Source organism: Syngnathus acus, chromosome 10, assembly GCF_901709675.1.
Source record: "Syngnathus acus chromosome 10, fSynAcu1.2, whole genome shotgun sequence".
In the NCBI taxonomy this organism is placed as follows: domain Eukaryota; kingdom Metazoa; phylum Chordata; class Actinopteri; order Syngnathiformes; family Syngnathidae; genus Syngnathus; species Syngnathus acus.
In genome coordinates, this window is record NC_051095.1 from 16,361,838 (window position 1) to 16,375,190 (window position 13,353).

At 41.2% G+C, this 13,353-nt stretch overlaps 1 protein-coding gene across 16 annotated transcripts in view; it reads left to right on the plus strand.

Moving 5' to 3' along the window:
- The window catches only part of LOC119128674 (protocadherin alpha-C2-like), a 152,471-nt gene that overhangs the window by 68,301 nt on the left and 70,817 nt on the right, over positions 1–13,353 (plus strand). Inside the window, exon 1 of one of the 16 annotated variants that reach the window (XM_037261346.1) lies at positions 10,275–12,882. The exons of the other annotated variants lie outside the window; for them this stretch is intronic. Within the exon in view, the coding sequence (XP_037117241.1) occupies positions 10,501–12,882 (2,382 nt within the window). The 5' untranslated portion in view covers positions 10,275–10,500. Of the gene's footprint in view, positions 1–10,274; positions 12,883–13,353 lie in introns of those variants that run through there. 16 annotated transcript variants of the gene reach the window in all.

The following is a 13,353-nucleotide window of genomic DNA, read 5'->3' on the forward strand; positions in this document are numbered from 1 at the left end:
TGTTATGGTATAGAGATTATCATTTCTAGCTAAGAAGTAGGTCAGTCTTAAAATTCCTATGCCACAAAAAACTAAGCCTGAAATATTTACCCATTGGTATGAATCTAAGTTGTCTCGATTTAGATCTTCAAGCAGAAGCGTTTCACTGAGCGTTTTTGTGTTGGAGGAAGGGTGGCGGAAGATTAATCCACTACTATGACATTACTGCAGGCAGAAGGTTTTCTGCAGTTCTTTTGACCAACTTGCCTTATACTTGTTGTGTTCATGCATATGTTCCACGTGTGTGCATTCCGCAGTGGCTGCAGCAGCACTACTAAGCTTTTGCCTGGACAGCAAATGCCCCCATGAGATGTCTTGATGCAATTCAAAAGGAATGCAGCGAGCAAGCACGTGATGATGTCAGTGGATCACATTTGTCATTGCGGCTTGTCGTGAAATGGCAACTTTTGCCTCTAATGTGGATAAATCACAATTACACCTATCAGCCATAGCAATGACATACACGCGCTACCCATGTGGCAGCAAGTTGTTGACCCCAGTGCTGGTGTACACAGTGCACTTCTCTCTTTTGTTCCCAATATCATTCTAAATTCTGATTAGACTGGCATGAGTTCTCGTCGGTCGATTGCAGCTGATTACAAAACAGTCAAGTCAGTACTGTGTTTACATTTGTATCATCCGTGCTGCTTTGTGTAGGGGTGTGGCTGTTTGTGCCAGTGGCTTTGTCTGTCTGCTTGGCTGGCCATGCAAGCACATCTGTGCAATTGTGTTTGCATGCTAACTGTCTGCTCTGACATTATTTCCAGTGCACTGCAACTTGTCTGTTGTCTTTCACAAGTGGTTGCGAGATTCTTCCTCATTACAAGCGCCTCAGGTGTCACAAGGAGAGCGGATCTGTCAGGTGGCAGATAGATGTATGGAGGCATGCTTTTGATGAAATGCAGACAGTTGGAAAGTGAAAACTGTTAACTGCAATTCCTTCCAGACATTGTTTTATTTGCCTTCTTGGGGTATTTTGCTTCTTTCTACTCTGCTGCTACACCCTCTTCTCCTTCCTCATCCTCCATGTTTCATTCCTCTCCCCCCTCCCCCAGTCTACTCATGTCCTCCTTTTGCCGCTTCTACATGAATGTCCTTGGCTACCGCTTTCCCTGTATGCCAGCATGTTCTGTCGCCCGGACATGTCCATTCTCTTTACTGAATATTAAAATTCTATCACACGCTCTAGAGCCGTGTGTGTGTGTCACTGTGCATCATGCCTTTAGGGCTGTGGCTGTGTGATGCTGCATGTGCTGTTGTGTGTCACTGGGGCACATTGTCTCTTATGTGGTTCCAGGATGACCGCACGGCTCCACTCACATTGGGGTCAGCAACAACAGTGATGATAATCTAATTTAAACACACAGTAGTAGGGTATGACACGAGCACCAACTACTATCTTTAGGTCATTGACACACACATGCACACACAATCTCTCTCTCACAAACACACAGCAGCCATTCACACTGACATTAAGCCCTCAATGAAAAGAGTTTGACAATGTGCACCTATGCTTTAGTGCTCACTGCTCCGTAATTAACAGCCATTCACCTATAGATAAGCTCTCTCTTTCAATGACAATTAGATTTTGCACCTATCTGATTCAGCGTGTTTGTTCTACTATGATGCAGTGCTCTTCCACACCACTGCAAACTATAATGACTCGGAAATGAAATGGAAATGAACAACACTCTGATGGCGTCAATCAAAAGCGAGCAATAATGTTAATAAATAAATAAATAATAAGTAAATAATAAAGCAAAGGCAGAATTTGTGTTCTTTCATTGGATCTCAATATAAAGGTGCATGTCAATGAACTGGCATGCCATTGAAAAGTTTATTTATTTCAGCGTATTACGTCAGGAGGTGACGATTACCATTAACATTGACAATGAATGCCATGATAATGATCTTTGACCTTGATGGTCACCAATTGTATACAGTTGATGTTGCCCAGGATACTCTGGGCTCATGTGTACGTTTTGTGATGTTACAGAATGACCTCTGTCGTAATATTTGGTTATAGTTTCCTCCAGTTATCTAGTCACTGCACACTTTGGTTTCGGTGGATGGCTGAGTTGATGGATGGGTGCATGAGTAGATGGCTATATATAGTGCAATTGCATGATGTTTTTTCTCCCTGCTGTCCCTGTGCGTTACTAAGGCAAAGTAGGAGTCAGTAGGCCAAAGCGTGTAAAGTGTGGGTGGGCAGCACTTACAGCTCTAGGCCAAGGCTCCCTGGCACAGCTCCTTTTGCGTCTATCATTTGTGCTACATGACAAGGCTGGTTTATAGCGATGTGTGGCTTTCATGCAGGTTGGCTCCACGCTTGTCACAAATTTGGGTCAAAGCTCATTCCTCCATATACTATAGATGCACCTATAGGACACTTTATGCAATATCAGCATTTATCTGTGCCATTTCTTTGAACATATGCATCATTTTGTGTCTCAGAACTAGGCTTTTTATGAGGAAATTTACATGAGCGTGTCTGACCCTTTCACCCCTCCGCTACTCCAGTAGTTATATAAGCCCTCACTTTCATTGTGTCGCACTTCATTGACTCTGTGGGAGAGGGCTATAATTTCAACCTTGCCACTCACACTGCACACTCATTCAAAACGAGGACACTCTCTAGATGACAAGCTTGCTTTATTTTTAAGTGTATAATATCAACACATTATTCGATGTATGATTACAGTTATTATTCATAGTAGTAATATTAATAGTAGTCCAAACGCAGGTGTTTTTTTTTTTTTTTAATTGCCTACTGCTGTTATTCCTGTGCTATCTTTTTTTTCCTTTTTTTTTTTTTTTTTTGAATTAACAGTTCAGAACAGATGGCCTGCACTGCTCTTGTTTGGCATCAGCGTTCATACAGCCACAACATCTGCTCCAGTACTCAGGTCACCGCTGCATGCCCGGAGGATTGAGGATAGCGTAAGGCTCCCTGCAATTTAGCCTCATAGTGGCAAAGGAGTAGGGCAAAAGAAAGCGCAACTGGCTTTTACATTGTTGCAATCAAGATAGGGAAAACAAGAGGCATGACTTTTGGTGTTGTGAAGTTTGATTTAGTGAAGAGAGGGAAATCTGCGGTCAACTTTTTGGACAGAGGATGCCGCCTTTCCTAAGAGGATTGCCTTCTTAGCACAGTATCCTTGCACTGCTCACTGTTGGCTATTTGGGCTGGGCATAGGACCACTGTGTCCTCACACTCTTGTGATGAGGACCGTATGTTGTATTTATTTTGGACTGAGCATCAATGGGATCAGACGTCTGTGAGAGGGATTCAGACTCTGACCTCTGCTTGACACCATATAATGTCCCTTACAGTATTTCCTCCTATTCTGACAGTTTCGCTAATTGAATATGGCTTTATTTCCCTCATGGAAAAGTTGAGCTACAATAAATAACTTTTCCTCTTTCTCGTTTATTATTGCAACAATATCCATTGAGAAAGTGACAAGTAATAATTCGCTGTTTCAATAAACACAATATAATCTGCACTATTTTCGGAATGTATCGTCTGATTTTATTCGGATGTTATAAGTTCAAGGAGTACTGTGATAAAAATGAGTTGAATGCCACTCCCTGGGCATCTTTGTGTGTGTAAACCTGCAGTAAGCAGCTGTGATGAGTCATCTTAGTGCCACATGTGGATGTTTATTTATTTATTTATTTTTCAACTCTGTTTATTTTTAGGAAGACCATCTGTCAGGAAAAAACAAACGCAGGGACGTATTGATTTTACCCTTATGATTGTTAAGTAATAAATGTCAAGGACATATTTTGTGGTAATGGCTGGTTGTCACGCATACGTATTTTGCATATTTATGTTTATTTTAGTAATGAAGGTATGCTACATGTATTCCTGCAGTCGTGTGTGCAGCGTATGAGTAAAACAATGAGCTAGGCTAGGGTGTGTAAGGCAAATGTTAATGCGCCTGACGCACATCCCTCCCTCCCTCTCCTCCCACTCCCACGTCTGTCTTCCAGTGCAGGCTTTGTTCTCGACAGTCGACCCCACTCTTTTCCAGCCTCGTTATACGTCCATTTGGTCTTCACCTCAAACTGGATTATTTTACTCACTCATCCTGCCCATCTATTTATCCACACACTGAGAATAGACTTCTTTCCTCCTCGTCTTGTCGTATAGCTCATGCTCTCACATGTGCCCCCTCCTGTCTGACTGTATGGATGCAAGCAGATGCAAACGCTTACTAACACCAACTTCATTTTATTTTTCCTTGTAAGCAGCTCTTTAATATTTGATGTTGCTTAGTCCTGTTGTTTCAAAACAGAGAATTGTCCAATGATGGGACCTCTCGCAAATTTTGCCTCTTAATCCACCATGCCCCCAAATGCTATTTCTAGTCTCAGGCAGCCTCTCGTCTGCACATTGTGCCCTCATTTTAGAGGAAGCTCAACAGCAAATACTGTTGAAAGACTCATAGTATTTTTTTCTTTCTCATATTTTACAAGAGGAAATCCTCTTTTGTTTGTGTATTATATGTCTGACATTAATTATTTCTTAAAACAAGAACTAATCTAAATCCACAAATATAGTATTCTACTAGAATAAACTCATAATATAAAAAATGCAGAATATTATTTATTAGCTTGTCCTATCTTCGAACTGAAAGTATGACTTTTTTTGCAGCAATTTTCTTTAGTTTTAGATTTTCTTTGAAATAGACCAATGAGTGATATTTCTTTTTTGTTCTTGATGAACATTACAACTATTCTTCATATTTTCTAATTAATATTCAGTATGCACATCCATAAGAGGAGACCCTTTTAGATCAAGAGTAACAATAAAGATAACAGCAGTAAGCAGCAAGAGGGATGAGACGGAATACATTGTCATATTAATTGGCACGATGATGCACTTATCACGTCGAATTTAAAGTTCACTGGAGTGCAGCCTACAAAATATAATTGCTTTGTTTTCTTCTGCACCGGCCACAACATTAGGTACCCCTGTACAATAAAATTGCATGGATTACAACAATAAATTTGCCAAAGTATCTTTTTTTTTCTCTTTTTATACAGGGTTAGGGTACAGTCTAACCAACCCTCGGGAGGAAACCAGTTTTGCATTGTGCTCACTAGTTTAGAGGAGAACGTATGGGATACTTGTGCAGTGCAATATATGCATGTAATAATAGTAGTTGTAGTAATGTCAGTATAAACATATTTATTTATCTAAAATACCTTGACTCTTTCAAAATAAATGTCCAAGACTTGAATATGTTGTGGGGGAAAAAAACTGAACTTCACATATTACTGATATTCTTAACTTTTGGTACCAAACTTGTGTTTTAACTCATCCTGTCAGTTCTACTACTAATGTCAATATTCCAGTTTGCCCTACATGGATTAAGGCCTCTGTAAAGAGTGTCAAGTGATAATTCTCCCGTTACTCCTCTAATGCGATTAGGTGGAATCATCTTAATCATGCCACGAACACTAGTTTAAAGAAGGCAGCAGAAAGTGAAACTAAACATGCCACTCACACAATTTTGTGTCTTGTTGTAATGTTGTGTTTAATGATATTTTCATATGGGTAGTTTTGTGGTAGTACGCACATTTGTTTTAGTTGCATCTAATAAATTGGCATCTAGGAACATTGCCCTGTCGACTCAAGGACTTCTTCATTACTCATGCAAATTCATACTGTGTACAATACACTCATGGGAATCTGCTCTCCTTGCAGCTATTTAAGTTTTCATACTATTGAGACAGGAGGCTGGTAGCTAGTGGCGGATCTAAGAGTTGATGAAAATGAATGAAACACACAGCACAATAGTAACATCACAATATTGTAGTCATGTTAGGAAGAAAAGTGGAGCAACCTCACAAAAAACATTCCAGCCTGCACTTCCAACATCAGGCTCTCTACAGGCCAGCACTCTCCTCTATTATTCAGACTCACTCCCTCCATTTTTTTTTTTTTTAAAGGAAGTGGGCCAAGCTTGAGCGCATGCAGCAGGTCCGCTCCTCCATTGCTCCTCATCACATGCATGCTGTAGTGGTGGGCGAAGACTTACTTCAGCATGACTAATAAGAATGTAAAAATAGACATTACACAACGCTTATACAGGTCTAATGTGTGATTGTATTGAAAATAAATTGCAACGTGTGTCTAATGTGGGAGAAATGTATATAGAAAATACGTGTGGAAAAAAAATACAATAAATGGACAGCATATGCATTGAATGTTATATGAATCCCTTTCTCCTGGTTCCCTTGCTGCAGCACAGTATTGTCGCGTTATTTAATAACTTGCGAGGAGTCTTCTCTCGCAATCAGTTACACCTCAAGTATATCGCCCCATCTTTCTTTCTTTAATACAGTTCCTTCCCATGCGGCGTTTTCATTTCCTGAAGACACAGTGAATGGGAACCAGACATCAAGGCTGCGAGAGTATCTGTGCCACACGATACACTTTTTTTTTTTCTTCTGAGTGTGACATCGCTAATCTATCAGAATGCATCAAGCGTTGGCCCAGTCTGAGCGTGTGGAAAGGGGAGAAAAGAGGCGCCCTCTTGTGGCAACAAAAGTAGAACATAATGTCCTCTGTGCGTCAATACTGTCAATTATTTAGCTGGTCATTGCACTCAAAGTGGTGGTGTATTCAGTGGTTTCACGATTGAGTTTATGTGTCAGTATTGATCGACTGGTAGGTGTCCCATTTTCCGCCACTCATAACTGGTTGTTCCACACATCTCTGCCTTTGACAAACCATTTGATTGACAAATCTAGGTTATCCATGATTGACTATAGAGCCAGATTTACTCCTAATCCCAGAAGAAAAAAATTGTTACATTCTGGCTGCATCTCTCTTCCCTCTGTGTGGATTCACTAAGGATAGGGAGAATATTTACATTGTCTGTAGTATATAAAATATATCTTGGATGACAGATAAATATATACATTTTGACATTATATTCTTTCCCTGTTTCCTCACAAAGAAAGGTCCAAAGGAGGGGCAGGAAGTAGGGAGTGGTGCTAAAGGAGGCTTGCATCTGTGTCGCTATGGTAACAGGAGAGGAGTGAATGAATCAATTATGGTTGCTCCCAGTGGAAACAGAGCTATCGGACGCCGCCTTTGTCGCTACGTGCAATGAACCAATCAGCAAAGTCCAGGGCTGCTACATGGCTTCAACCAAACCAATTGGATGGTGTTTTTTTCCCCCTCTACAGTTTAGATTGTATGTCTGTTTTTATGAGCTGAACTGAAAGATGTGTCTGTTGTTGTAAAGTGAATCCATATGTGTAATGCTGTTGTCAAAAAAATGTTTGCTAGTTGGAAACTTTGATGAAAGGCACTAAATTAAAGCATCCCCTGCACACTTCACATTTCTGAATATACATGATCTTTCACACACACTCAAGCCACATTCACAACTATATTTTGTCAGCACCTGCACTGTTGCCAAAGCTTCACATTAATGTCTTTGACACGGAGCAAGCAAAACTACAAAGTGAGAGAAAGAGCTATTTCTAAACGCTCCTCTCATGAGACATGCTGTCAGGGACACATCCCTATCAACAATAGCCTGCCCGTTGTTTTTACAGTAGAGTAGCTAATTAAGTAATTTGGGGAAATTGTGCCATTGCTTTCCAAATGAGTGAACAATGTGTTTGGGAGTCTATTTCAGTGGCATGTGCGTGTGTATGCGCATGTGCGTGAGCATGCTCCATATTGCCATGTCCTGGCTCATGTTTTTGCTGGATGCTCCCCTGTCCTATTTTTCCAACCAATGGAGGGAGAGCAGATTGAAATTGAAAAATAAATGATTAAGGTGGATTATTTTCAGTTTCTTCATCATATTGTATTGTAGCTTGTGTAGCTTTTTATGTGCAGATGGTCGAGCTGTCTTGCAAGCATGTCTGCGACGTTATCAACATCCACCTAAAAAAAGAATGTTAAATATTGTATAACCCCCTCTCCACACACACACGCACGCACACACACACACACACACACACACACATATTGATTCTGAATGATCCAAAGGCTATTCTTTTTCTTCCCCCAATTCACATTTTTATTTTCCTTCCCATTATGTCACCCTTAATCACACCCTATGATTCTCAATGTAAACATCTTGGCTTCTGCTTTATATGTTTTTCTTGTCTCATGAATGCACATTTGGGCGTGGCCCTATCAGTCCATGTGCTGAAGCCTCACATCACAGCTAAATATTTTAAAAAATATATATCTAGGATGAGATGTTCTGCAGACAGGCTGCTCATGGTATAAGTGTTGCATCACATGAAAAGCAAGTGTGCAGCTTATAGAGAGGAGTGGGGGTGGTCTCCAGAGCCTTGGCTGTGGGCTGTGCAGGGGGTGATTGAAAAGGTCAGGATCTCCAGTGTGATGGAGAGGTCGGAAAGGAGAAGAAGGTGCTGCAGTGGAAATGTCATAATGAATCTGCTGGAGCAGTGCAACATTAGCAATGCATGAGCAACCCAGATGCAACTGTTGACAGACTCGTTCATTCCAGAGTACGCATTGTTTGCTTTGGTGTACATTTGTGTATACACTCAAAGCCTGATGTGCTTTGATTCATTCAGTGAGAGCAAAATCCATCAATGTGAGTTGATGAATATTCAGAAGTGGGTCAAAAACTCCAGTGTACGTATTTAGTAAAATACACCCATGGGCTTGCGCTCACAATGTGTGTGTCTGTGTGCACACATGCATCGTGTATGCCGGGGATGGCGTTGCTATGGAAACATAAAAGGGAGAGAAGAGAGTGAGGAGGGGGAGTGCTAGCTCGCCTTGAAGCCTGTGGTTAAGATGGCACCCCCACTCCACCGCTCACTCAGTGTGCACCCTTTAACGTGCTTGTCACAAGCGCACACACATATCTACTATATGTGGTGCTAACTCTTTAATAATAAAGCGAGCACACTAAAAATACAACACACTCCCCCTGCCCTTGTCCTGCCAACTTTAACTCTTTTCTCTTCCTGTAAGCTGAATACTCTCCTTCATTTAAATACAAAAAAGACATTCAATAAAGGAATATTTGAGTATATTTTTAACCGTTATTTGTTCATATGCATTTTACAGTAATTTCTAAGGTAGTCTTACTTGATCAAGAAATTTACTTAGATTAATTGCTACTGTCAAATTAACAAAGCAGAATGAGCTATATTTGTAGTTTCTGCGGCAGAGCTGTTTCATATGAATTTTTTTTGGAGCTCTCTGAGTGTTAAATATAGTTTACAATACATGTTTGTGTTGCTTTTAAAATATTGTGCAAAAAGCCTTAACTTGACTTCCAAGATGGATTTAATATGACAACCAGAACCTACATGAATTCAAAGTGTAAAACAATTATGGTGTGCTTCATAATTTCTTGGAAAGCAGAAGAGATTTGAACTAAAATCAACAGCAAATAAGGTCAAGAGGTCAGCAGGTTGCTGGGCAGAACTGTGATAAACTATGTGCTTTTAAAAGATAAATTCTGGGTTTACTGTGCTGAGTAATATTAGTATGTGTGATGTAGATTTTATGAGGAAAATAATCCAGGATTCTGGGCTGGTTTCGATAATCCTCACTGTAATATGTGAATCACCATCAAGTGATGGGAAAGGTCATTTTTTTTCCAGTATAGATACATACACACACAATGTGCTGCTAATAAAAGACACCTCACTTGACCATACTTAGACTGTTGTCATCTATAAACTCTGCATAGTGAAGAATTATAAATAATGCATATTGCTGAGAGATGATTGTGGATCTGTGTGTGATGATGATTAATATATTGTCCAAATAAAATCATGTTTTCCATATGGGGGAAAATAGGACGGGAGTTTATGAAGCCGGGGATTAATCCTGGGATTAGCAAACAGGGGACGTTCATACAAATTGATGACAAATTGTGGAGGAGCACCAAAACACACCACAGAACCGGGGGGAATCGTCTCATGTGTTCAATCAATTCATCTAATTAATTACCCTCAAGATTAATGAGGGGCCAGTGAGGAGAAAATATATATTTCAACACTGTTATGGAAAAAGAAGGGTGTTGATTTATAGTACTTTCTGTTTTGAAAGTCAGAAAGAAATGCTCAATGTTTGTCATTCTCAGTGAAGATGATTAGTTCCCTATGCTTGGTGTTATTATTATTATTATTATTATTATTATTACGGATGGACAGATGGCTGGATTGTTATTATTATTATTATTACTACTGGTGCGCATCAGGATGGATTCACTCGCCCCTGCGCATAACCACTTTCACCACCAAGCGTTGCTCTTTATCCATCAGAGGCAGAGCCGCTCTTCCATGCATTGAAGCCCCTCCCGCTTTCAGATGCCTGAGAGATCCATTCAGTCTTTGTTATAAAGAGGCAGAGGACGGAGGAACAAACACAGAGCTCACACTCAAATAAGGATTTTTTTTTTAATTCATGCTTTTCTCTTATTGGACATAAACATGCCTTCCAGACAGAGCTATTTGGGGATTTATTTGGGGTTTCTTCTACTGGAGTGTTACTGGGAAACAGCAGCTGGACAGCTTTCTTATTCCATCTCGGAGGAGTTAAACCCAGGCACTGTCATTGGAAACATCGCCAAAGATTTAAATTTAAACGTACAAGACCTAGAATCTCGTTCGTTTCAAATTGTTGCCACCACTAAAAGGAAATTCCTTGAGGTAAACCTAAAGACTGGCACGCTTTATGTAAATGAGAGAATAGACAGAGAGGAGCTCTGCACAGAGGAGGTGAAATGCTCCATCAGTGTGGAGGCTGTCATAAACCACCCTTTACAACTGTATCGCATTGATATAGACATTTTAGATGTTAACGATAACGCTCCTTTGTTCACTACCAAAATGCAGAATTTATACATCGCAGAGAGCACATTGCCAGGGGTTAAATTTGCATTGTCTGAAGCCAGTGATGCGGATGTTGGTAAAAACAGCATCAGCACGTATAGATTAAGTCCAAATGAGCATTTTTCATTAGCAGTGCATAAAGCGGGTGGCGGCGTGTCTGCTGAGCTGGTTCTGAAGAAAGGTTTGGATCGAGAGAAGCAGCCTCTCATTACCATGACGCTGAATGCTGTAGATGGGGGAAGCCCACCAAAATCAGGCACCTCTCAAATTATAGTTAATGTTTTGGACATAAATGACAACCTCCCGACATTTACTGAATCTCTGTATAAGACAACACTAAGAGAAAATTCCCCATTAGGCACTGGAATCATTACATTGAATGCCACAGATGCTGATGAGGGTTTAAACAGTGAAATTGTGTATTCATTAAGAAGCAAAGATCAAGATCACGTATTGGATGTGTTTGAAATTGAAGGTCAAACTGGTGTAATTAAGGTGAAAGGTCATATTGACTATGAGGAAAAAAAAGCATACGAGATAAGGGTGGAGGCCACTGATAAAGGAAACCCTCCCATGTCTGCTCATTGCAAAGTGCTGGTTGAGGTTTTGGATGTCAATGACAACGCTCCTGAGGTCACAGTGACGTCACTGCTCAACGGCGTGCCAGAAGACGCCATTGTAGGCACCGCAGTCGCACTGGTGTCGCTTTTTGATAAAGATGGTGGTGAGAACGGTCATGTTACAGTACATATTCAAAATAAAGTTCCATTTAAACTAGAAGAAAATTACAAAAACTATTATTCTCTCTTAGTTGATGAGCCGTTAGACAGAGAGAATGCACCGCACTACAACATCACCATAGTTGCCAAAGATAACGGACGTCCACCTCTATCCAGCACTAGTGTCGTTCATGTTCACATTTCGGACGTAAATGACAACGCGCCTCACTTTTCAGAACCCCTCATTAATGTTTACATCAAAGAAAATAGTGAACCGGGAGCAGTCATTCATAGAGTGACTGCAATTGATCATGACACTAATGAAAATAGGATAGTGACATATTCATTTGTGAAAAGTAATACTGACTCCATGCCGATAACTACAATGATTAACATCAACTCAGAGAGCGGAGATATAGTGAGTTTGCAATCTTTTGACTATGAGAAGTTAAAGACGTTTCAGTTCAAAGTTCGGGCCACAGACTCTGGTCTTCCTCCACTCAGCAGCAATGTGACTGTCAACATTTTTATCCTGGATGAGAATGACAACAGTCCGGCCATTTTGGCTCCCTATTCTGAGCACGGCTCCGTCAACAGCGAGAGCATCCCTTATTCTGCTGAGGCGGGATACTTTGTGGCCAAGATCAGGGCAGTGGATGCAGACTCTGGCTACAACGCGCTGCTCTCCTATCACCTGTCTGAGCCCAAAGGCAACAACAACCTCTTCCAGATCGGAACCAGCACCGGGGAGATTCGCACCAAGAGGCGAATGAGTGACAATGACCTGAAAAGTCACCCCTTGGTGGTGTCGGTGTGTGATAATGGAGAAGCCTCCCTGTCAGCGACTGTGTCTCTTGACGTGGTGGTGCTTGAAAGCACAGTTGACATCCACCACACTCAGTTCAGACACGTGCCCATCAAGGAGGAGAGCTTCTCTGACTTGCACTTGTATCTGCTCATCGCCATTGTGGCCGTGTCGCTGATCTTCCTGCTCAGCCTGGTCACTTTGCTGGCCTTCAAATGCCACAGACAGACGGACGGACATTTCGACAGGTACGGCGCCCCGATGATCACCACCCACCCCGACGGGAGCTGGTCTTACTCCAAAGCGACTCAGCAGTACGACGTGTGCTTTAGCTCAGACACACTCAAGAGTGACATGGTGGTTTTTCCCACCCCCTTTCCGCCTGTAGAGGCAGAACTGATCAGTATTAATGGAGGAGACACCTTCACCAGGACTCAGACTTTACCCACTGAGAAGGTAAGAAAAATATATTAAATAAGTTTGCAAGGAATTGAAACAAAATAAAATTTTCAATTTACATATACATAGTGTTGGAGCCAATTTACTTTCCTTGGCTTAAATTATTTTTTTTGTTTAAGATTTGCTGGCCTTGGGCCATGGACTTTTATTTGACATTTACAAAGCCTTTGGTTAGTCACCTGACCAGTCACCTGATAAGGTAAAGATGGCTGCTCCCGCTTGGTAGTCAGTCTCAGCCAGTCTCAGTTAGACAAAGAAAGTTTTGTTTGCTGAGGTTGTGTGTGTTTGTGTGAGGGTGCCTTGTCTCACCAAAAGCTTGGTAAACACTGGCTAAAGGTGCAATCATATTGCTAATGGAGCAGTTACCTCGTTCCTAGTTCCCAAGCACGTACATGCATGCATGTACCTGTCCATGGTCCTGAAACTAACGTCTCCGTGTTCCATTAACCAAAACAGAAACAAGCCCGG